Source organism: Hippoglossus stenolepis, chromosome 5 (assembly GCF_022539355.2).
Source record: "Hippoglossus stenolepis isolate QCI-W04-F060 chromosome 5, HSTE1.2, whole genome shotgun sequence".
Taxonomy (NCBI): domain Eukaryota; kingdom Metazoa; phylum Chordata; class Actinopteri; order Pleuronectiformes; family Pleuronectidae; genus Hippoglossus; species Hippoglossus stenolepis.
The window spans coordinates 9741418-9764461 of NC_061487.1; the positions used below are offsets into that span (position 1 = coordinate 9741418).

At 42.4% G+C, this 23044-nt stretch overlaps 1 protein-coding gene across 2 annotated transcripts in view; it reads left to right on the forward strand.

Moving 5' to 3' along the window:
- The window catches only part of kcnq1.2 (potassium voltage-gated channel, KQT-like subfamily, member 1.2), a 176158-nt gene that overhangs the window by 103736 nt on the left and 49378 nt on the right, over positions 1-23044 (forward strand). For both annotated transcript variants that reach the window (XM_035156458.2, XM_035156461.2), the window contains 4 exons: positions 202-277; positions 1338-1432; positions 5364-5404; positions 6872-6933. In XM_035156458.2, the coding sequence (XP_035012349.1) occupies positions 202-277; positions 1338-1432; positions 5364-5404; positions 6872-6933 (274 nt within the window). The remainder of the gene's footprint in view (positions 1-201; positions 278-1337; positions 1433-5363; positions 5405-6871; positions 6934-23044) is intronic.

The following is a 23044-nucleotide window of genomic DNA, read 5'->3' on the forward strand; positions in this document are numbered from 1 at the left end:
AGCCTCTCAGTCGGACATTTGGGTTCACACATACAGCCCCCCCCCCCCTGCAGTTCAGTCCATGTCTGAAAGCATCAGATACTCGCACTGGACAGCTGTTCTTAGTTTATCTATGTAAAGGGAATCTGTCCCTAACAAACCATAAATAAATACATTCAAAAAACATGTGTAGCTTTAACCGTTCTCCCTTTTCTATCGCAGGCTGTCCCATGCCCAGAGGTCGGCTGTCAAAGTCCTCCGCAGGATGCAGTACTTTGTGGCCAGGAGGAAATTTCAGGTAAGAGAAAGAAAAACCAGAGGAGGAGAAAGAAACACAACAGAGTAGAAGAGAGCAAGGGAGGAGTAAACACAGAGATACAGAGAGACAAACTGAGAGTGAGAGAAGTGGGTTGTGTGTGTGTGTGTGTGTGTGTGTGTGTGTGTGTGTGTGTGTGTGTGTGTGTGTGTGTGTGTGTGTGTGTGTGTGTGTGTGTGTGTGTGTGTGGTTACAGGAAGAGGAGGGGGAAGGCCCCCGAGGCATTTATCAGCTGCGGCGGCGCTGCTGTGCATGTGTACGTGCGTGTTTGTGTGTAAATGCCTGGAACTTGCACCTGCATGTCTTCTTTGTGCTCGCTTCAGTTCGGGCGTAGTATCATGGGAAATCTTCTAACCTGTCTCTGGGGCTACAGTAGGAATTCATTTACTGTACTGCGCGCACACAAACACAGCAGAAGCTGCCCGTGCACACACAGCAGGACGTGGCCTCATGTAGCACTGGAGTCAGCAGAAATGTGCAAACTGTTTTGTGCAGTGAAATAAAAAACGAGTTAAAGAAAAACAATGATCGTGTTTGAGACATCGTTTTCATACTGCATGTTATTGCAGAGTGGTTCCTGTATATTCTTACCGTCTCCAAGTGTTCTGTATGTTTTCAATTACGGCCTAAGTGATGTCAGCTGCAGGGGCTATACTTTGTGTGTACCAGGGATACCCTAAAGAGTTCACTGGGTTCTTTCTGATGTTGCTTGTATCTGTGTCGCACTAAACAAAGCTGTGAAAGGAGCTTAATACGATTGCTTTCTGCATTGGCCATGCACTTGTTGGCGTACACACACACGCACGTAGACGCATGCACAAACACAACCCAATGAGTTAGCGATGCCACGCACGCATGCACACAAACACACACACACATACAATGAGTTAACAATGAACCCTTTGAACCCGAAGGGGGTTGGGGATGTTTTTAGGGACCAAGCAGCAGAGGCTGTGGTTGACAATGGCTTTTGTGTCCCTGTGTGTTTGTGTGTGTGTGTGTGTGTATGTGTGTGTGTGTGTCCACGCTCATGGATCCGCAGCAAGCACGGAAACCCTACGATGTGCGGGACGTGATGGAGCAGTATTCCCAGGGTCACCTCAACATGATGGTCCGCATCAAGGAGCTACAGAGAAGGTGCCGTGTTTGATGTTTGATGTTTGATGTTTCTTTCTTCTCTTTTTGGCCCTAACTTGTGTCATTTGTTTCAAACCTTTATTGTTCCATTTTATTTTGCACCATTACTTTGCAAACCACTACATATAGTTATAAGAAGAAGGAAGAAGTGAGAATGCAAAATATATATTTCCATTTTCTAAAACTAAATAATTTAGTTGAACTTTCAGGCGCTATTTGGCAATATTGTGTCCATTTTCATTTTTGGTGTGAAATTGTGCCTCTATTTATCTTGCCCTTTACTGGCAGTTTCACACCGACGTTGTCTGGTCCGGAGTGTGAGAACAGGTCTGGAGTTGTGAAAGGTGCCTCGGACCAAAATGATGCTGACCCAAATAAGTGGTCTTGGTCAAATCAAACCATGGTCCTCTTCATTTGCAGGGAAAAAACACTTTTTTTTTCGATAGTGCAGACTTTCGGTCCAATTGCACGAAGTTAAGAAGGCATTAAACAACAGAAGAAGAAGCTGAAGAGAAGCAAAAGTTAGCAGTCACATTGCAAAAAACGCATAAAAATGCCAAGACGTACTTTCAAACAGCAAAACTAGTGCCCTTTATATCAGGGGTGGTGCCAGGGGGGCAGTGGCCCCAGCTGAAATCTGATTGTCCCTGTCTGCTCAGTAGTCTATTTTTAATGAACTCATCACTTAGTAACGATACCAATTTGGTAAGAATTTGTATTATTCTCAGTTTTTTTTAAGTTAACAATGTTCTTGAACAAGGAACAATTTTCAAAACATGTTCAATGATGTGTGGCTTTGCTCAAAGCTATAGAGCAAACAAACAATGAATGACTTAAATGTGCACCTTACTGAATCAGGCATTGTGCATGAGTGTTGGACACATAATTGTCCCCTCTGAGTAAATTGTGGTCATGTATGGCCCCTGATTTGGACAAACGTAGATCGGCCCCTGTGTCCGACAGAAAACTGCAGTGTGACAGGTGCACGCACATCTAGAAACCAATTAATGTCAACTTAAACTTACGCTTCAACTTTATAGCCACCGAGGGGGAATTTTGTTTTGCAGCGAGGCAAAAGAACAAAAACAGGAACAGGAACAGGAAACACAGTCTGTGGCACAAGAGGATCTCGAGGACACTGTTAGATGTATCGAGCCTCAGCTGAAGCTCTCTTTCCAAAGGTGAGAGAAAGGTCAGGGAACTTAACGCCAATGATCTGACCTGAATGACGTGTTGCGACTTACTCTTGTCCCCGATACAGAGATTACCAAACTAGTCGATAAAGCCAAAGGTAGGAACAGACTCTACCATTGAGTTGTAAAAAAAGGTGTCTTCAATTCAGTGCACACACCAAAACAATTGAGCCTCCGGAGGAAGTGAAGACGTTGCTGTGTTTTGCCACAAAGTAATTCTGTATTTTTCATTGAATGTTAGTTTTTTATCGATAACAATACCCATGTACTTATAACTCTGCCTCGTTCAAAAAACCTTTCCATTGATAGTAATCTGAATTGCTGGATATGACTTCCTTCAAAAATCTATGAGCGTGACTTTGGTATTTCTGAAGTTGTTACACCACTGAATAAAATCCTCCACCTCTGGGCCAGGTGCTGTGTCCTCCCCCTGTAACAGGCTCACTATGACCATGTCATCTGATAACTTCAGGATAAGTCTGGCCTGGTCGGGGACCTCTGCAGTCATCAGTGTACAAGATGTACAAGATGGGTGAAAGGACACAGCCCTGTGGCGAAGCAGTGGAGGAGAACAGCATGTCAGACACAGAGCCATTTACTCTCACACACTGGGATCTGTCCACAAGGAAGCCTTAAACTCCATCCAACAATGCCAGGACACAGGCTCAAATAAGAGAGCAGTTTATTGGCTAAAATGTTGGAGCTGAGTTGTGGTAAAAGCAGAGGAGAAATATGAAAACATCACAGCATCATCAACCCCTTTTCTGCTCCTATAAGCAAACTGTAAAGGATCCATTGAATCCTCCACAGCCCCGACCAACTCGCTCTCTATGAGGTTTTCAAATGCCTTCATAACCAGTGAGGTCAGGGCCACAGATCTAAAATCACTAAGGCCCTTAGGGGACCTGTTCTTAGCCACAGGCACATTTGTTGACCTTTTTCCACAGTGAAGGCAAATTTGCTGCTCTAAGGAACTCTTGAATATGTAATGGAAAATAATAGATCATTGATCTGCACAGTGTTTAAGTAGATGACCAGAGATATTGTCAGGGCCCGGGGCTCTTGTTGGTTTTAGTTTTACTGAGTATGTTCCTGACATTTTGAACATCAAATTCAAGTTGTGGAGTGTAAGAGGTTTTTAATCTCATCTGATCAACTTGTTCTTTAAAATTGTTTGAATCGAACCAAAGATAAAAACTATTAAAATTATCAGTAAGCTCCTTGTCTGATTTAAAACCATCCAGTTAAATGTTCCTGTTATACCCCGTATGTGTTTTTAAATCATTGCTATTAAATTCCTCCTAAATTTTATCTTTATAGCTGAATTTGTCAAGTATAGGTAGACCCCGGCCCACATGACAACAGATGATGTGTGCTCCCTAAATCTTAACGTGAAACCAAAACTAACCAGCTCAGATGTAAACAATGGAGCACAGACATGACTGGACCGTGGTCCTTAACTGAACCGATCTGTGTCATGAAAACAGCAGGAAGAGAGAGATGACTCCATTACAAATGTCTCTTTTCAGCTTGCAGTAATTCTGCAGCTCCTAATGGTTTCTGTCAGCTGCACCTTCATCATCCTCCTGTCCGTACTGTTGCTCTGACAGATCGGAGCCTCGCTGCTCTCTGATTTGTTACACCTTGTTGCACTTTGTGGAGCTGTAATCAACTCCAGTCCCCGCTAAAGTAAAAACCTTTCGTCCTCTTCTCTAAACCTTTCTGCTTTTTTTCTAAAGTGATTTTCTTTTCCAAACCAAACCACACTCTCCCACGCAGGAGGTCAGTTAGATAATAAATTGGGTCAAACTTACGTAAGTGTGTCACCTGGACCTCATAACACCAGTACCTCAACTGAACCACGGTGATGCACTGTGCAGTCTTTAAACCATGTATCAGTGTATCAACGCAACACTGAAATCATTTGACTGTAAATTCTAAGTAATCGTCTGCAGTAATAATACTGGTAAACTCGTTTCATGAAATCCAACTTGTTGACAGATTGTTTTGTAACCCTAAAAAAGATTTTTACTGAAATCTAAAATTTGAAAGCAAAGAAAAAAAGACGGCCTCATCCGACTCGTCTGAAAACACTGCAATAATGCAGCGACCGCTTTGAATCAAATGTGTCACTGGCATGAATAAAAGTTAAATAAAGACATGTGGTGGCTGTGATAAAAATCCACCCTTAATTTATGGTGATGAAAAGAAGAGAATGGCTGCACAGTGCAAAGTGAAGTGCCTCCTGCTTCACTGAATTTATGGTTGACTAACGGGCCACATGGGCAACTGAAACCTTTCCTTCTCTCACTGTTTATTTTCAGAGCTTCACATCTCAATGGGAGCATTGCATTCATATATTCACCCATTTAAAACTTGTTTTTTTTCTTAAAGCAATGTAAATTCTCTTCATGCTAATGCCATTTTATTTTAATTTTATTGGCACTTTAATAAATTGGTTTATATTTTTTTACTGTTCAAGTATTCTGGCCAGTTAATGATAAATCAAGTTTTACATTTACACAAATTATGACTTAATATTACAAGTGTTCTCAATTACAACTTTATTCTCTTAATTAATAACTTTATTATCATAAAACTATGATTTTATTCTCAAAATCTCTTTTTTCCCAACATGGACCTTAAATCCTGAAGAAGAATAAAGTGCTGGCCTGTGTATGTTTTCATTTTTTTTTTACCTTTCCCTGTCTAATATATTTTTTGGTCTCTCCCCCCAGACTGGACGGCACTCTGGGAAAACCAGGAATGTTTCTTCCAGGTAAATACGCAGCAAACAAAACAGTCTGTATCTGATAGACAGCCGTCACTCCTCACTCCATCTCTGTGTTTATAGCTCACACATACACAAACTGAACCAGACTAAATAAGAGAGAGAGAGACAGAGAGACAGAGAGACGTCCCTGATGTGTGTGAATATGTCTCTGTTTGGTTGTGGGTATGTTGACCTACGTGTGCTGCTTGTTTCTCGGTGCACATAATTGCGTGGAAATCAGTCATAGATTAGGAATGAATCATTAGTATCTGCTAAACAAGTATACCAAAGTTATTTTCAATGGGATATTATTTGTCTACTTGGTAATATTTTTGAAAAATATTAAAGAAAAAAAATTAATCAGCATTTTACAGATTGATAACTTTGCATCAGTAATATTTGATTGTGTTGTGTTTAGTAGATAAATGAATACATATGAATAAATGTATGAGTCTTGTTATGACATTGACATTATTAATAGCCTGGTTCCAGCCCTGTGAATTAGCACATATATTTGTTCAGCAGTTTGAACAGGGTTGTGTCCATGTTGCCACTTTGTAATAGCTAACATTTTAACTTGCCTAAACAGAAAAACACAGTTTTTGTTTTGATAAAAAAGTCTAAATATCAGAATGATGGCTGTCATCCTCTGGTTAAAGACACAACTAACCAGTTAAACCTTTGCAGTATTTTATAGGATTAAAAATGGAAATGTTATGTGGCTACATAGAAAACTACGTATAGCTACATTCATGAAAAATAGCAAGGAAACATGTATGAGATCTTTGATTTGTTATTCAGGTCTATTCATCTTCCTTCCTGCCCTTTTTACCTTTGGTCCAGTTTCCAGATTCTTAGTAAATGCTAATGGGGCTTTGCTGACTCTGGTCACTCAAATGTTTAACTAGTTGTCCAGGGGGACAAGTGAATAAATTAAGATAACAGCTCTGGAGACCTATATTCCTGGGCTGTATTTTGTATACTCTAACAGTTATCAGTGAAGTTTAGGAGTTGTTGCATTCAGGGTTCAGGGATACTCAGAAGTGGAAGGCCATCTTACTTAAAGTCAGTTTACTCAACGTTTGATCACTGAAGAGTGGAGGAGAACGTTTTCTGAAAATCAAGGTCACACACAGCAACTCTTTCTGACATTCATTTATTGTGTTCATTTCAGTAAAGAACTGTAAACTACCACTGTGACCAGTGCCCAGAGAATAAATTAACTAAATAAATGAATGTTTTATGAATCGTGAGGATTCAGTTATGTAATCTGTTACACACACGCACACACACACACAATAATTGATCTGAGTATGACGCTATACCCTTTCTGCATCTATTTGTATGTCCTTTTTCTTTTTTGAATTCTTGTAACCGTGGTTTTACACATAAATATTTTTATAATTGTTTATCGTTTGTATGTGTTTATATACAATAGCCTATATGATTTGTTTCCACTTTTTCCTTATCCAGGAAAAGGGGACGATAAAGAATACCCGACCGTTGGAGCACGACTGATCAGGCTAGAAGATAAGGTAGAGGCACACTCCTGCTGTGTGTGTGTGTGTGAGCATGTGTGTGTGTCTGTGCGTGTGTGTTGTAACAGCCATAAAATTACAATACCACCCTTGCTGTTTATGAGCAGAGGTATGTGTGTGACGACAGGACTGTGTGTGTGTGTGAGTGTGCCGGCTCGTGTCTCTTGTTATCAGATCAGTGCGTGTGGTGGAATCTTTTGATATGACCTTGTTGTGGCTGTGTTCAGCTCAGTCCGTGCCACCATCAGATACAAGTACAGGCTCCTGTCTGTTCTCCACCTTATCATCACTATCTACTCATCATCCATGTTGAACTTCAATTTTACTCGTTATTTTGTTTTCCTTGACTTTTATTTGGGGCGTGGTCATTTTGTTCATTTTCCACGCCAGCCCTCATTCCTGTCATCCTCACTTGGTTAGCTGGTGACAGGTCTTGGACGTTTATGTTTCCATAAGGGAATATAAGAGTAGTGGTGGCATTGGGGTGGCTACAGCAAAAAATCCTAATGCAGTGAGGCATAGCCAAAAGCCAATAGCCGTGTTACGAAGCCCACGAGTATAACTAGGTGTGTCCTCCCTCGTTGAGGAGCGGGCCCAACGTGATGCCAGCCTGGTGCGGACTCTGGTGCCAGTGTGATGCCAAGATAGACATTCCCTCAGTGGGCACGGTTGTACTGGTCGGACTGGTCTGTGAATGTGTCTGCCTCCCTGTCTGTCTCAATGTCTCTCTGTATGCAAATCATAGGGTATGAAATGTGTTTGTTAGTTTTGGTGTGTGGCTACATCTGTTGTCTGTTTGTGCGACTGGTCGCGTCGTTAGAAAGCGAAATTATGTTTGTGGATTTGGAAAACGTTTGGTTTTATGTGTTTGTGCATTCAAGCATTTGTTTTAGTTTTTTACATGAAACAATTAAAAAAGGAAACCGGACCTTTGTAGAGCTCAACAGCCTGGTTCCAGAAGTAAAAATCTCGTTCATTTTCTGAATAGAGATCTTGATTATCAGCCATGACACTGTAACCATTCCAGGTAGATTCACCTCAAGATACGAGATTGGGACACATTGATATGCTCAATAGAAGCCACATGTCCGTATGATATCAACTGCGTCTTAAGAAGAACGTGTTTTACTACACCACCTACAATCCTCAGGTGCATTGACCATGTCTCTGACTGGTGGAGCTCGCTGTTACCATTGAGATGTTGCCACAACTGCAAAAATCTCAGGACCGACATAAAGAGATTAACAATCATTCACACTCACATTCAAACATACGATCAATTTAGAGTCTTCAATCAACCTAACCCCAATCTGAATGTTTTGGGACTGTGGGAAGAAGAAGCACCCGAAGAAAACCCACGCAGACACGGGGACAACATGCAAATTACACACAGAAAGACCCCAACCAGATTTGAACCAGGACCCTTCTTGCTGTGAGGCGACAGTTGCGTAGTTCCTTCACTCTTAAAAAAACGTATGTGCACAATCAATTTTTTTTACTCCGAATCAAATGTTTTATGGTCACATTTCGTCCCGTAGCTGCTCGGCCTGGTTCCAGTGGGCAGTCACCTTTACACTCTACAGTCAAGTTGTTCTCACATCTTATGGCAAATGAAAAAGAAAACCTGTACAATAGAACAATGCATTCTGCAGACCCTGCTTTTCAATTCAACTCCGCCGGCTCAGGATTTCCCCCACTTTGCTTTGACATTCACCTTCCCATCTCTGTGCGCTCATCAACGCTGATGTCCGCTAATGTTTGCATGCGTTGGCTGTTCTTAGAGCCCTTTGTTACATGGAGAGGAGTAATGATCTTGAACCGATGAACCGTACGCCCCGAGCCTGAAGACCTCCCTCAGTGATTGAGTTCAGGCCCATTTGCTGTGGGTACATGTTGTGATGATAATCTCCTGATTGGAAACATAAACGTCCGTTCAGAAGTTTCTCCCCTCTACCTATGAGTCTCCCCTTCTCTTTTTCCTCTTCTCATTTTCTTTCTTTCTAGTGACATCAAGGCAAAATTAAACTGAGAGGTGGATAATGGGCAAACAAATCAGTGGAAGCCTACCGATGCTAGCTGCTTTTCCCTCCCTATACAATGTGGAACCAATCACTGTTCCCCTAATCAGAGCAACGTTCACATGCGCCGAGCGACCTCTTAAAGTGGAGCGGAGGAGCGGCAACAGAAACCATAGCGACGGCTACAGCCGCCCATCCCTCATAATTACTGTTTTCCTCGCCTCAGCGCCCACCCCCTTTCCTCGTCTCTCCTTTCTGCTCATGTTGAATTTCGTGTTTTGATGGTTGTGACGGGCCAGCACACCTGTTATGTGGGGAAAAAAAGAGGGGCTTCCTCTCTCCCTCGGGCAGCAGGTGAATGAACCTGTCGACCCCCGCTGCGCGGTACATTCCCTGGTCCTCCTCCAGATGGACATGCCCCCTTTAAGCTCCACAAGCACATCTTATTGTCTGATGAGCTATATATGCCTGCTCAACGTTTCTGAAAGGTGGTGAATTTAATATTACACTTAGGATAATACTTTTATTTTTTCAGCGATTTTTAATTTGTAAAAAAAACAAGAGTGTGATTTGTTTGTGATTTCGACACCCCAAAAATGTTTTTCCCTCCTGAAACAACTTTCAACATTAAAACCTGTGGTGCAGATACGATATAATACATCATCGAAACATTACACTCATAACACTCAAGCGAAATCCACATTACTTGTAGTTTACAGATCTATAATGTGATAACGTACACAAAGAATGAAGTTTGTTGGTGTAACCCTTTAGAGTTCAGTTGCGAGCGGGTTGTTAGCAGCAGAATCTCCGGGCGCCGTCACTTTTGTTTGCCTCGCATTGGCTGCATCTATTTCATAACGTTGTGTAATTTACCCCGGGGTTGCGTCACCTCTCGCATGTCGTTCATAATAGTAAACCTAATCACGCAGCGCGCAAACCCTGGTGTCACAGTTGATTCACTTCTGAATGGAATCTTTCCCAATAGCCTTGAGGAATGATTCATCAACTCTTGTGCCGGGATGTTTGTGTGTTTTGGGGTTTGTGTGCGCATGAGAGTGTTCCCATGCCTTTTCCAGTACTCACTCTTGGTTCGCCTCCAGCATTTTTCGTTTTTTCTTCTCTAGACAAATTCCCACTTTCTACCCCAGCCCCAGGCATCCACCACTCTCACTGCTCCTCACGCTGCAGCCGAGCGAGGGAGATAGAATCATCCTCTTGTCCAACTATTGTCAGCACGTCACTTGGAGATGAATTTATCCTCAGCGGGCTGAAGGAGGCTCAGGCATTGTGTGTCCTGTACAGGGTCAGACAGTGATTTATCACACAGACAAAGACACATAGGTCTACTCTCACACACACATGAGCGCGGAGTTGATTAATCACCGATGTGTCTAACCCCACACTCTCAAGATTGAATTCTCCAGGAGCGACTTGGAAACGAAGATGGATGGCACCGCGTGACAGTGTGTTATCTTTCTGTCAGACACACTCAGTGAAAAATACCCGAACGACAGGCTCAAACAGTGGCCAGTGTCTGAGGGCTTCAGCGTGGCCTTTCAGAGAGGAGCTCGCTGCGTGTTTTCTGATGAAGTCAGCCCCCTGCTTGTGGTAAATCTCTCCTAGTTTTATAGGAACATTTTTTCTCTCATAGCAATAGACAGAAGAGGCAGTTACAGCAATATGCTTTCACTGCCCTGTAAATGTCCGTCTGAAAACGAGCTGATGCTTTTTTTAAAGTCCGATCCTATTTTTTTTGGGGTGATTTGTGCAGTCCAGAGGAAACGGCAGCTTTTATTAACGTACAAAGAGCAATCTGTTTTCTTCAAAGTTAAAAGGTTTTCACACGGTTGAAATATTGAACTAAATGGAATTCTTTAAATGTCCAATTTGGTATTTTATGACATTAAAATAAAATAAAATTGATATAAACTAATATATGATTTAATCATTTATAAAATAAGTTATACATTACTGATTCAAATACATTTGATGATATTGCATTGAAGACTATGATTAAATACATTTATTAAATACAACTAAAGCATAAAAAGTCAACTATTATAGATTTTTAAAAAGTACAAGATTCTGATTTAAATTTAACTTCAAGTCAAAGGTTAGTTTCCATTATCATAATATACTACCAACACACCCTACATACATTTGTTGCATTACATCGCTTAAAAAAAAGAATAAAATTAAAAGAAAACCTTTTTTCGTTATAAAATAAGTCAGTTCAGCATCATGGCTGCTTTTGTTTCACATTCGATATTTTTTTTTTCACCATGGTGTTGTTATTTTTGTAGTACTCAGTTGTCCTTGTAAATTGCAGATGGTTGTTGGGTATAAAACCATCAGCTGTGTCTCGTGTGGAGAACATCATCTAAAGTGCCCTGCAGACCTGCACAGACACGTCTCTGCTCAGCACATCACTATATGTGTTGACTTCAGTAAACCACATGGGCCGTACATCACACTCACTGTGTGGTTTACTTCACTCTGCTATATTAGGGCAAGTACACTGCGCTGCGTATATGTCATGCTTATATCATGTGCATTAGCACCAGGCGTACGCAGAAGAATGCCATGCTCTGACCTTAATAGCATCTCAATTAGGTAAGTATGCTGTAAATTACAGCAAGGCCAAATACTGGGAATACTTGAGGGCCGAGACAGAGTGTTGTGTTTGTTAGGAGTCCATCTGTAAGGCATTAAGGGCCCCTCGTCTCTAAAAGCATGGCTTTGAGGGGGGCAGTAGTGTGTGTGTGTGTGTGTGTGTGTGTGTGTGTGTGTGTGTGTGTGTGTGTGTGTGTGTGTGTGTGTGTGTGTGTGTGTGTGAGAGTGTGTATGTGTTTTTAGACTGGTCCAATCCAGACCCAGTGGAGGGCTTTAGAGATAAGGGCCTAGTACATGCACATATATTTGTATATTAGACTGTACACAAAAATATAAGTGGATATCCTGACACAAATAAATATACAAATCCGCGCATGCAGGCACACACACACACACACACACACACACACACACACACACACACACTGTCCAGTCAGCAGCCCCACAGTTCAGCTCTCAGCAGTGCTCCAGAAAACAGGAACAGCTTCATTATCTCTGCAGGATGAGTCGTAGACTGAACAGCTGGGGGGGTGAGAGCAGACGAGTCAAATGCCTTTCAAGCTGTAAACCTATGAATGATTTGTTGTGTGCACAAAAAGAATCAATAACAGGGTTTCTGTGGGTCTTTTAAAAAGTCTTAACATTTTTAAAATCAAATGAAATCTGTATTTTAGGCCCTAAAACACAAATTTGACAATTTGATGTTTAATTGATCTGAAGTCTCTTTTATAAAGTTGCATTTACTTCAGTCTTTCTTGTTAATGTGTTGGGGGAAATTTGTAATGATCACACAGAAACAAAACTAGCAATTAATAGCCACAAATGCAAACAGCCTGGTCAGTAGTTATCATGACTTCTCCTTTCATTAAAAAAAAACAACTTTAAGAAGGGACATGGTGGAAACTGTTCCCATTTGCATACTTTCATTTGCCCTTACTGTGTAAACATTTCTGTGTGTTCATTTTCAATTGAATGTTCATGTCGAAATTGAATGATCTAATTTACTTTGCCAATAGTTGTGGGACTGTGGGATTTCCCCTCAATTACTTTGTATATAATGTGAAATTATTAATTGCCCTAATAATGGTCTTAAAAAGTTGTAATATTCAATTGTTGAAACCTGCAAAATCCCTGAGTAAATATTTTCTATCCAGTCATGTTTTCCTCAGTTTTAGATATCAGTACAAAGCATAATCCTTTTTTGGAGCCCAGGGTTTTGTCCATGGCTACAGTTGTGATGTTAATTTCACTACATAAAGTTTTAGTTTTACATTCACTACAAAATGAATGCAGAAGAGTCAAAGAATAAGGGAAATATTTAATTTTAAAATAAAGTGATGTTGTAATAAGCTCAACCAACATTTTGTTATTAACTACATGCAGAGATATAAAAGGGTTTCTTGGAAACTTAAAGATTATTTAATGCACAGTGACTTTCCCACTGTACTATGTCATGTTCACTTACATTTTTGGAAAACAGCTTTTTTTCAGGATATTTTCCAGTGTATGAATGCAAATGTTTTATTTAGGAACAAAGGATTAAAGCATGTAACACCCCTCTTAAATGCACCCTACTTTGTTATTTGGATTAATAAGACAAATGTTATTTATTCTTGTTCTAATTTTGAGATTATTCCATTATAAACTCACACGTTTGTTTCCTGTAAAGTTGAGGTCACACTGTAATTTTTGCGCAACCCCTTGTCCTTCCTCTCCTCTGGGTCGCTGCTGTTGCTCTATTCATTCTTCCACTTCTCTGCATGTTCTTCCACTCTTTCCATTTCCCTCTGTAATTATGGTGACCCACTGTCTGTCCTTTTCCTGCCCCTCTGCGGGAAAGGGGTGAGTCTGCTGCCATCCCACCTCCCCTGCCCATCAGTCTCTAGCTCTTTTCACACGGCCTGTTCAAGGCGGCAGCTTTAAAGGTGCAAACAGCGAATAACGGTGCATTGTTGTTCCGCCTCTGAGGTAGTGACAGGACAAATCCATGTGTGTGTGTGAGAGGGAGATAGGACGCAGACACCCATTATATTACACTTCTCACCTCTGATTCTGGAAAGCTGATGTGTTATCTAAAATCGCATGTGGGGGGGTGGCAGTGCTGTGCGCCTGCTTGATTGGCTCAGTGTAAACAAGTAAAAGCAGCGTTTTTGAGGGGGCGTTCTTAACAGCAGTATAGCATGAATAAAAAGCAGTTCAGTTTTTCTTGTTGTGTGTGTTCCCCCTCTTGTTCTGTTCCCCAGTACAGACACCAGTTTGTCTCTCTCTCTGAACTCCCCTTTGCTCCTATTCCCAGCACCTCTCTGCCCTACGAGCACCCCGTGTGTTGTTGTGCTGTGTTTTGATATATGTGCGTGTATTTGGCTGCAGTGTGCTCAGCAGGGAGCCGGACTGACCGGGCCGGTCTAAACAAAGAGAGGAAACTTGGCAAAGGAAGCTGGTGCGAGTGCGTGAGCGCGTTCACACACAGGCACACGAATCCTGGAACACAGAGCGTCAGAGCAGCAGCCGTGCTCCTAAATGCCCCACGCTGCCGACAAGCCCAGACAGAATCTCCCTGCATGTCTGGACATGACCTGCAGTAGCTTTTCCTTTTTTTTTGATTAAATCTAGGTCTCTGAAATCGTCTCCCTGCCGCAGGGTGGTCAGAAGTCATCCACAGCCAGGTTGAGCAGTAATGGATTACATGTGATCAGGGTTTCTTTATCAGATTATTGGCCTGGAATGCATTCGAAAAGTGTAGTTACATTTAAAGATATAGAAAGATATAGAAATTATAGATTACGAGACATTTCTCATGATAACCAAAGCTACTAACTAATAAAAAGTGGATCTCACATACAGTGTTACACTTTATAGAAAAGAAAGTTTATGCCCAGTGCAATTTGTGCAAGGCAGAAATAAAGTTGCTGCCAAATGCAAAGATTTCACCTTCAAATCTGAAGAAGCACTTTTCTTTCTCTGACAAAACATGGGAAAGAGTTTGCTTTCAAGTGAATTTTGTTTCAACCATTTTCACTGCAGTGCTCATCAGCAAATATGCATCTGCCATATGTAGCAATGGCTTAGCTCATGTACAATTGCTGAATGTGAAAAATGCATTCAAAATATTTTCAGATATTGGAAAAGAAAAAATATGTTTTTGTATCTCAAAATGTTGTGGCTGCATCCACTTTTTAAACACGATGCAATCCAATGATATACTATACATACTATTCCAATGGTTTATATTACAAACGACAAAAATTGCCATGTAATTTCTTTTCAGTAACTGACTACATTTCAAAGTAATCTGACCCAACTCTGATAACAGCACTCGTCTGAATCTGCAAAGCTTCCAGTATTTTGCCAGAAAAGATTTCCGTGGCGAGATAAAGCATTCGTACTCATTCAGCCTCATTCATGTCACTGGGATGACTGTGCTGCTGTAGCAGAGCCCCAGACTGAAAACTGAGACTCCAGCTCATTGAACCAAAAACCGTGGTGAACCTTTGCTACTGCAGTGCAACTTAAATACTATCTGTTGTGTTGGCCACTTGAATATGTGCAAGCATAGTAGCCCTTAAGGCGATGGGAAAATTACAGTCACAGCGAAAACTTCCCAGAGTTGTAAAAGTCTTTCACACAGGATTATGAATGGCTGTGCAGTGTCTGATAAACCTCTGAAACTCCAATATTACATGTCATCCTCCCACTTGTCACAACTTGCCCACACCAACACTAGCGTGTGGGCTTTTGTGTGTGTGCTTCTTTTGCTATATTTGCCCTCAGGCCTGCTCCATCATCCTTCCTTTGACTCACTGCTGCACCGAGCTGAACTGGTCTTTCTCACTTCGACACTTCCTACCGCTGATGTGGTATCTTTTATAGCGTTGTGAACTTGATAGCACGCGACGAGTGGTGTGCTGCCATGAGTTAGATAGCGCACCGGGAGGAGCGTGCTGTTTGTAGTGCGGCCCCGGCAGTAAATCCTGTTTTGACCGTGCGCTGGGGATGCAGCCTCTGGCAGCTCCCAGACGGTCTCTGGCTCTGGTTCCCTTCTCTTAGCGCCACTCTCTAATTTCAGAGCCGGGACCCTGCCTTACTACTGTGTCTTTACCGCATTCCCACAAACCAGAGACGGACAGTCTGCCTGCATGTCTGGCTGCTCGCTCTCCATCTCACTGTCTCTCTCCTTTTCTATCTCTCTGCTTTTGTGTCTGTCTATCACTCTTTAGCTCTATAGCTCACTGTTGTTTTTTTCTTTTGCCCGCTGTCACAAACTGTCTTTTTCTGTGGCCTCCTGGCCTCTCATTCCCAGAGGTTGCCCCTTCGCCATCCTCTGTCTCTGTCTGGTTCTGTGCCTTCAGGATTATAGGTCTGCAGTCTCACTCGCAGCATCTAAATCATGTTCTACACTGCCACTGTCTCTCGTCAGCTCCTCCCTTCTCCTAGTCTCCCCCCTGCATCACTCAAGCGCCCATGTGGGCTTGCTTTTTGGCTGTACATACCCATACTACATTTCCATTTTAATTGCCTAAGTTTTGCAGGGCCCCGGGATACATTTTTCTGCACATATTTTATTATCTTGGCCAAATGCCCCACCAACTTCTAGTTGGGCTTGACCACTAATATACTCCTACATGGACCAGTTCATTATCAGCAGGGAGGTGTGAGCGTCTTTAAAAAGGTTATGAAGGGGTCAATGTACAGTTCATGAAACAGAGGTCTGTGTTTTATTGGGACCTGCAGTTCCACTAATACATGGTGCTAAGTAGCCCTGGTGCCACCCTACTTTTGAGAGCTATTAAATCAGTCTACTGCTGGAACAGTAAACCAGATGTACATAATGACAAACTGTGTAAATTACTCCAGAGAAAGTGAGTGTAAATGTCACTGCTGTTAAGTCAAGCGAGTACCTGGGGAACATATAATGGGCAGTATGTGCTTATGTATAATACTGTAAGTATGTCTGTACTGTATGTGTGTTTTTAATACCTTCATAAACCTTCGGTTGGGGGTCAAACCCCAATTTTTGCTGAGCTCTGATAAAAAACGTGTCTACAGAAATGCAAAGACAGATTCTTAGTTCTTTTTCATGCTTAGTTTATGATCAGCTATTGGTTTGGATGCTTGTTTTAACATTAAACACTGCTGTAGATTTGACATTTTTAAGCATGAAAGGGAGTCGTAAAAAAACAATGGATATCAATATCAAAATCAAAGCCAACATGACCAATACATGTTGCAAACTTTTACCAAAAAAAAAAATGTCAACCTAATGGTGGCACTTACAGAAAAGTCACGGCATCACCAGAATCTGCAGGCTTCATCCTCAGGGGGCATGAAAGTCGATCCATCCAATAGTCCTTGAGATATTTCCGTATGAGCCGGGATGTTGGACCGACCAACACAGTGACATTACCACCCAATTATACGGGAGCAGATTGAAAAAAATTACATTTTATTATTGAAGCTGGACGTTGTGCCATGGCAGCACCTCAGGTTCACGGAATGACTTTAACTAGCTGTTGCTAATGCAGGCGTGTTTATGACTACGTAAGGAGTTGACTGGGCCACTTGTGGTTCAGACATTGGCCGTGTGGTACTCTGTGCCCAGACACATCCCTCAGGCAAACGTGGTGTTGGTAGTGCCCTTTGTAAACCAATGTGTATGTGTGTGTGTACGTGCACACCTATGTGTTTGCCCAACTTGCTCCATCGACTCCTTGCCAAGTCTCCTGTCGTCTACCACTTTGCTTTAATGGCGTCTGTTTTTTTTTTGTTGCAAAAAAAACGTTTTAACAAGCTTGTCCGTATTCCATAGTGAGTTCCCTTTTCTTGGTAAATGACTAATGATTTTATGGAAGTGTAATGGAGGGTGGTGTTTGTCTATATAACTCTGGGCCCTGTGTTTCCCTGTAGAACAATTAAGGCGGCACACCTTTCAATTGTGTGTAATTAGGTTTGTAGTCCACACAGGATGCGGACCTCGCCTAGTCTTGTTCGATACAATGGCTAAAATCAGGAAGCTGTTATTTGAGGCTGAATGAGGGAATGAGTCTGTGAATGGGAACTACATATATATATATACAGTATATGACACTTTGAATGGGGCAGCTGTCAACTGATAGTACGGCCTCAGGTGGCGCAGTTTATCCTGCATTTTTATATTTATTTCTATATTTCTAAGTGCGCAAAACACAGCACAGCGAATCCCTTGCGTGTATAAACCTACTTGGCAATAAACCCCAAATCCTGATTGTGGCTGTGCCGACAGTGGTTTTGCCGTACGGAAGTGCTGTATGAATGTGTGAGAGGCTGGGTGAATGTGACTTGAACTGTGAAGTGCTTTGAGTGGAAAAGCGCTATATAAATACAGTCCATCACTATCAAAGAAAATAGGAAAGAATTTTTTGTAATCCTATTTACTACCACTAAAGAGATTATGTTTACAACCCTGTTTGTTGGTTGGTTGGTTGGCTGGTTCGTTTGTCAGCAGAAACTACTGATCAGATTTCCACAAGGGCCAAGAAAGAACCAATTGAATTTTGGAGCACATCCGGACATGTGGGCAGATCCAGGATTTTATAATCACTTTCTTTAACATTGCCAGACAATGCATTTTATCCTATCCCGCGGATTTAAATGTGGTTTTATAAGGGGACTGTTGCATGGCCTTTGGTGGAGGTATGTGCTCTACTGAGTGCCATTCTAGTTAAATAATAAACTGCAGATGTAATTCCTGTAGTTCCAGTTGGTAGAAAGCACCAGAAGCTCCATCAGTGAGGATGAGGTAACACCTATTGTCTGCTGTGGTGGAGGAGGGTGACTGCTGCCCTGACTGGTTCAGAGGGAGACACATAAGCTCCGCTGTTGGTGATTATCTGTATGCAACACTCTGCCGAGGACCTTACTTCCAGGAATCTGTGACACGGGTCAAGTGGCAAAAAACAGTGACACTGACAGTGTTGCTGACTGATAGGATGTTGCATTGACGGGTTTTGAGTAGAGGCATCATGGTGGTCACAAGAGAGGTGTGCTCTGCAAGCATTGCTCAATATAAACAGAGTGACCATGTCATGTGGGAACAAATAACATTGCTGGTGCTGGATTTCCACTTCTGCTTTGTTGAACTTTATTATCACTCAATTCTTGTGTAATTGTCATATCGGTGTTATATCATCATGTTAGAAGTTAAAAGATTCAAACTGCTGCCTTTTTTATGTGTGAAGGAAGAAATCTACACGAGCACAAACTTCAACATATAAACAATGTGGCAAATACTACGTGCACACAACAGAAAAGCGTAACACACCCGCCTACTTGCATGTCACAGGTACTTAAGAACCGAGACGCACACAGAGATAGTGACAGAGTGGCAGATAGGGAGAGAGCTAGACGCAGACATTAGTCTGGAGATCTTGATACTGTATGTCTCCTCCATGACATACTGCTCAGGAAGAGGGAGGCCAGGAGTGTCTGAGCTGAAGTCGGCCTGATAAGCGGGGCAGATAACGGGTTGAAGTGAACCTCAGACAGAGACGAGGACGAAACAGAAGGACGAGCTGACTGAGATACGTCTCTCCCTACATACGCGAGGAGGAGTTTTTAGTGGAGTCCAGAGAAGACTGGACCACTGTCAGAGGGATAAGGAATAGACACAATTCTGACATATCTTATGTTCTCACAGTGCTCACACACACACATGCATGTCTCTCTATAGTTGTGAGGACACTCATTGACACTCATAATGCATTCCCTAAACCTAATTTTAACCCTAACCCAAAAACCAAGTCTTGACCATTAAATGGGCACAAACAGGTTTTCTCAGCTACCCTTATTAGGACTTTGCATTGACTTCCGTTCATCGTGAACAGCTTAACCAAAACCTTATCCCTAACCTTAACCATGACCAATTGTGCCTAACCCTAAGCTTAACCTAACCCCACTTCACATCTGGACCCTTAACCTTTACCTTAACTCATTTTGCCTCATTAGGACCAAGCTTTGGTCCCCATTAGGTCTACTGGTGCTGGCAATCTCAATGTTTATGCTGGAAGAGGTAGAAAATATAAACTGCACACACACATACACGCATCAAGTGTACACAGCTCGAGGTGAGAAATGAACATCCAAAGGTCACTGTCTGCCAAAGGGTCATTCCCACCAGTCCACCACTGGCCAAACAGCCTGTGTCTGCGGGTCAAAGGTCATCTCAGCAGGCCTGGTCATTAGCGCACAATGGAGCCCATTCTGGCCGTCTGTACCACTGTGTGTCTTGTCAGTTTGTCTCGGCTGACAGGAGGTTTTTCCGTGGTTGGAGAGAGAGGTGAAGAGCGAAGCAACAAGAGAGGGAAGAGGGTGAGAAAAGCACTTGTGGCCTCAGTGATCGTGTGTGTGTGTGTGTGTGTGTGTGTGTGTGTGTGTGTGTGTGTGTGTGTGTGTGTGTGTGTGTGTGTGTTCGTTCACGAGCATCTGAGTGTCTGTGTAATGTGCAAATAGATAGATAGATAGACAGATGGAAAGACAGACAGACAGACAGATAGATAGATGGGTAGATAGATACTGTATTGATCCTGAGGGAAATGTAGTAGATGTTTGCGTGCGTTCACTACTGAAGTTTTCAGGAAGGCAAGCAAGGAGTGTTTGTGCATGTGGCTATTTTTGACTTCCTCTGTGTGTGTTGGGAGCTCCCCTTCTTGGCTCACTCAGCACCTTGACATTGGCACTGGGCCTCAGTGGAGATCTGCTGCCTCAGCTGGATCACTCTCCTCCCTTTTCCCCTGACCATTCTCCCCCCCCTCCCCCCCTCCATCACTCACTCCCCAACTGCTGCTCGACTCCCACCTCCTCCCCAGGCCCTTCCAGCTGCCCTTCACCGGTAGAGAAGAGCTTAAATCACTCCCTTCTCTGTGGAAGGATTTCCTTACCCCCCCAGTCACTCAGTCCCTCCCTCTCTGATAGTGTCAAGGAGTTTGGGGGGGGGATGGGCTGTGACTGTTCACTTGGGCTACTGTGGGAATGTAGGTGCCATGTGTGTGTGCGTGCTTCGAGAGCCCCTCCCCGGGCTCGCCGAGCTGGCCCGGTGTCCGTCATCAGGCTGTGCTGTCATTGCTGTGACAGCATGCTGTGGCAGATGGCTGCCAAAATATCAAAACAATCTCTTCTTAACTCTCATGCAACCAAGGGTTTAGTCGGGGCTAATTAGGTTCTGGTGTTTATTCATTAGTGGTGCGCTGATTATTTTCATAAACAAATTTGTTTACCAAAGCAATTCTGAGGTTTGAGAGGTCGGAATAGTGAACGTAAAAGATTTAAAGGATTAATTACCTCCGTTATTTGGGTAATGTTTTTTAATGTTTGTTTGTCTGTTATTTAGGATTACCACAAAACTTGGTGGAAGGACATGGTATGGTTCAGGGAAGAATTCATTAAATGGTGCAGATCTGGATCAGTTGGCAGAAATTGTCAGACGGGGCCGTTTTTTTGTTGACACATTTAGAGAACTGATATCTATGAATGTGGGCAATGTAATGTGGCTTGATTGAATTTAAGGGGGCTGTTGGGCCTTGGTGGAGGTCTGAGCCCTCTGAGAGCAATTCAGGTTGGTTCATTAAATTGTTGTTTGGTTGATTTCATGCCAATAACAATCACTGATTAATCAACTAAATGTTTAGCACTATTATTGTCATTTGTACACTCTTTCATACTTTTTCGGACTCTGCAATAGAGTCATGCACAGGTTCTCACTAATATGTCCAAGTCTGGACCCGTCAACATATGACCCGCAATGTGATTCACCTGTAATTAAAGGGCCCATATTGTGTAAAATACATGTTTTACTATCCGTAATGACTTGAAGGGGGTCAGTAGGGACCCTCAAAGTATGACAACAGTCACTCCGCTGACTTTTTCACTCTGTCAATTCTAAGTCTTGTTTCGTACTACGCGACACCAAGCAGACATGTTGCTGAGCTAGCAGCTTGTTAGCTACCACAGGCTAACCACAACATACAACACTGAAGAAACCCTGCAGCGTGGAGGGATGCAAGCAAGAGAATGTGTCCATGCACATTCCTCCTCAGAACGTTACTGTTCGAGACCAGCGGTTACGCTTTATTTCTTCTGACGTGCCGTGTTGGTGTTGAAACTCCGTTGTGAAACTCTGTTGTGAAACTCAGGACGTTACTCCTACATTGGCCGACTCTCCTGCGAAAACTTGAACAAACATGAGGACGGTGTGACTTACTGTTCAGAAACATCCTGTTGTAACCGAATGTAAATATGTGGCTGCTCTTCTATAGCTGCAAACATAACGTGACTTTCAGCTGTGTTTACCAGAGTGAACGCGCCAGAATGAGAGCGGTGATAGGCCTGGTTGCATGTCACTCAAAGTGCAATCAACCAATCAGAGGAGGGGCTCAAGAGGCAGGCGAAAACAGCCTGTTCTGTCTGCAGCTCCAGAAAGAGGCAGGAGAGAGGACATGGAAATACAATTTTTTTCGACTTTAAACCACTGATATATCATCTTAGGGGTACCAATACCTCAAATTAAATCCCAAAAAGGTGTAAAATACGGGCCCTTTAAACCCACCTCCTACATACACAGTCACACACATGAAATGGGTTATGTCCTCCTTGTCCTCCTGTTTTTGTTGTGTTGTTGGAAAAGTATGAAGTGTGAATTGTTGCAGCACCTGCGCGCTCCTGCAGCTGTCAATGTGTTTCCTCAGCGACATTGTGTGGTTTATCAAGAGCTAATACTAGTTGGTACTTTTTACAAGTAGCAAAGCCACTAGGAATGTTGATTTAGATATTAAAAATACCACACAATCATTTCAATTTCTAATTTTTTCCAGAAAAAAAAAGGTAAGTTCTCACATGCTGCCAGCCACATTTATTACATTTTTACCCATGCTCTTACCTGTACAATAATATAAATATATTATTTATCCGCTACACAACTTTTATGAAAGGACTACTCTGGATTAATTCTGAAGTGTATTTCTACTGTTACTAAATGAAATGAACAGTTAAACCCTAATATCACCCATTTAATTCAAATGATTCATGCTCTAAATAAAACTGAATAAAAGCTTAATCTGTGTTGTGGACGAGGGCCTATTTTCCAGTGGAGGTATTTGATAATGACAGCATTTACGGTCCCTGTCCTCCTTATCTCTCCAGGCCCAACAATGACAGATGGTATCTGTTGCAAGTCGCAAGCCATCATGTCATCGTGCACAATAAGTCCTCCCTTCGCCATACCACGTTTCCCCTCTTCACTGTAAACACAATGCACAGCAGGTGTGTCACACAACCACACAACTTTGTTTTGCATGCAAGTTTCTCTGGACCCGCCCCCTTTAAGGCTGTCTCTATATCTGTCTCATCTTGTTTTTTTGTCCTTCCGCTTTATTTCCTTTCTTTTTTCTTTCTTTCTTTTGTTCTGTCGTTCTTCTTTCATCCCCCTCTTCTCTGGGCCGTTGAGG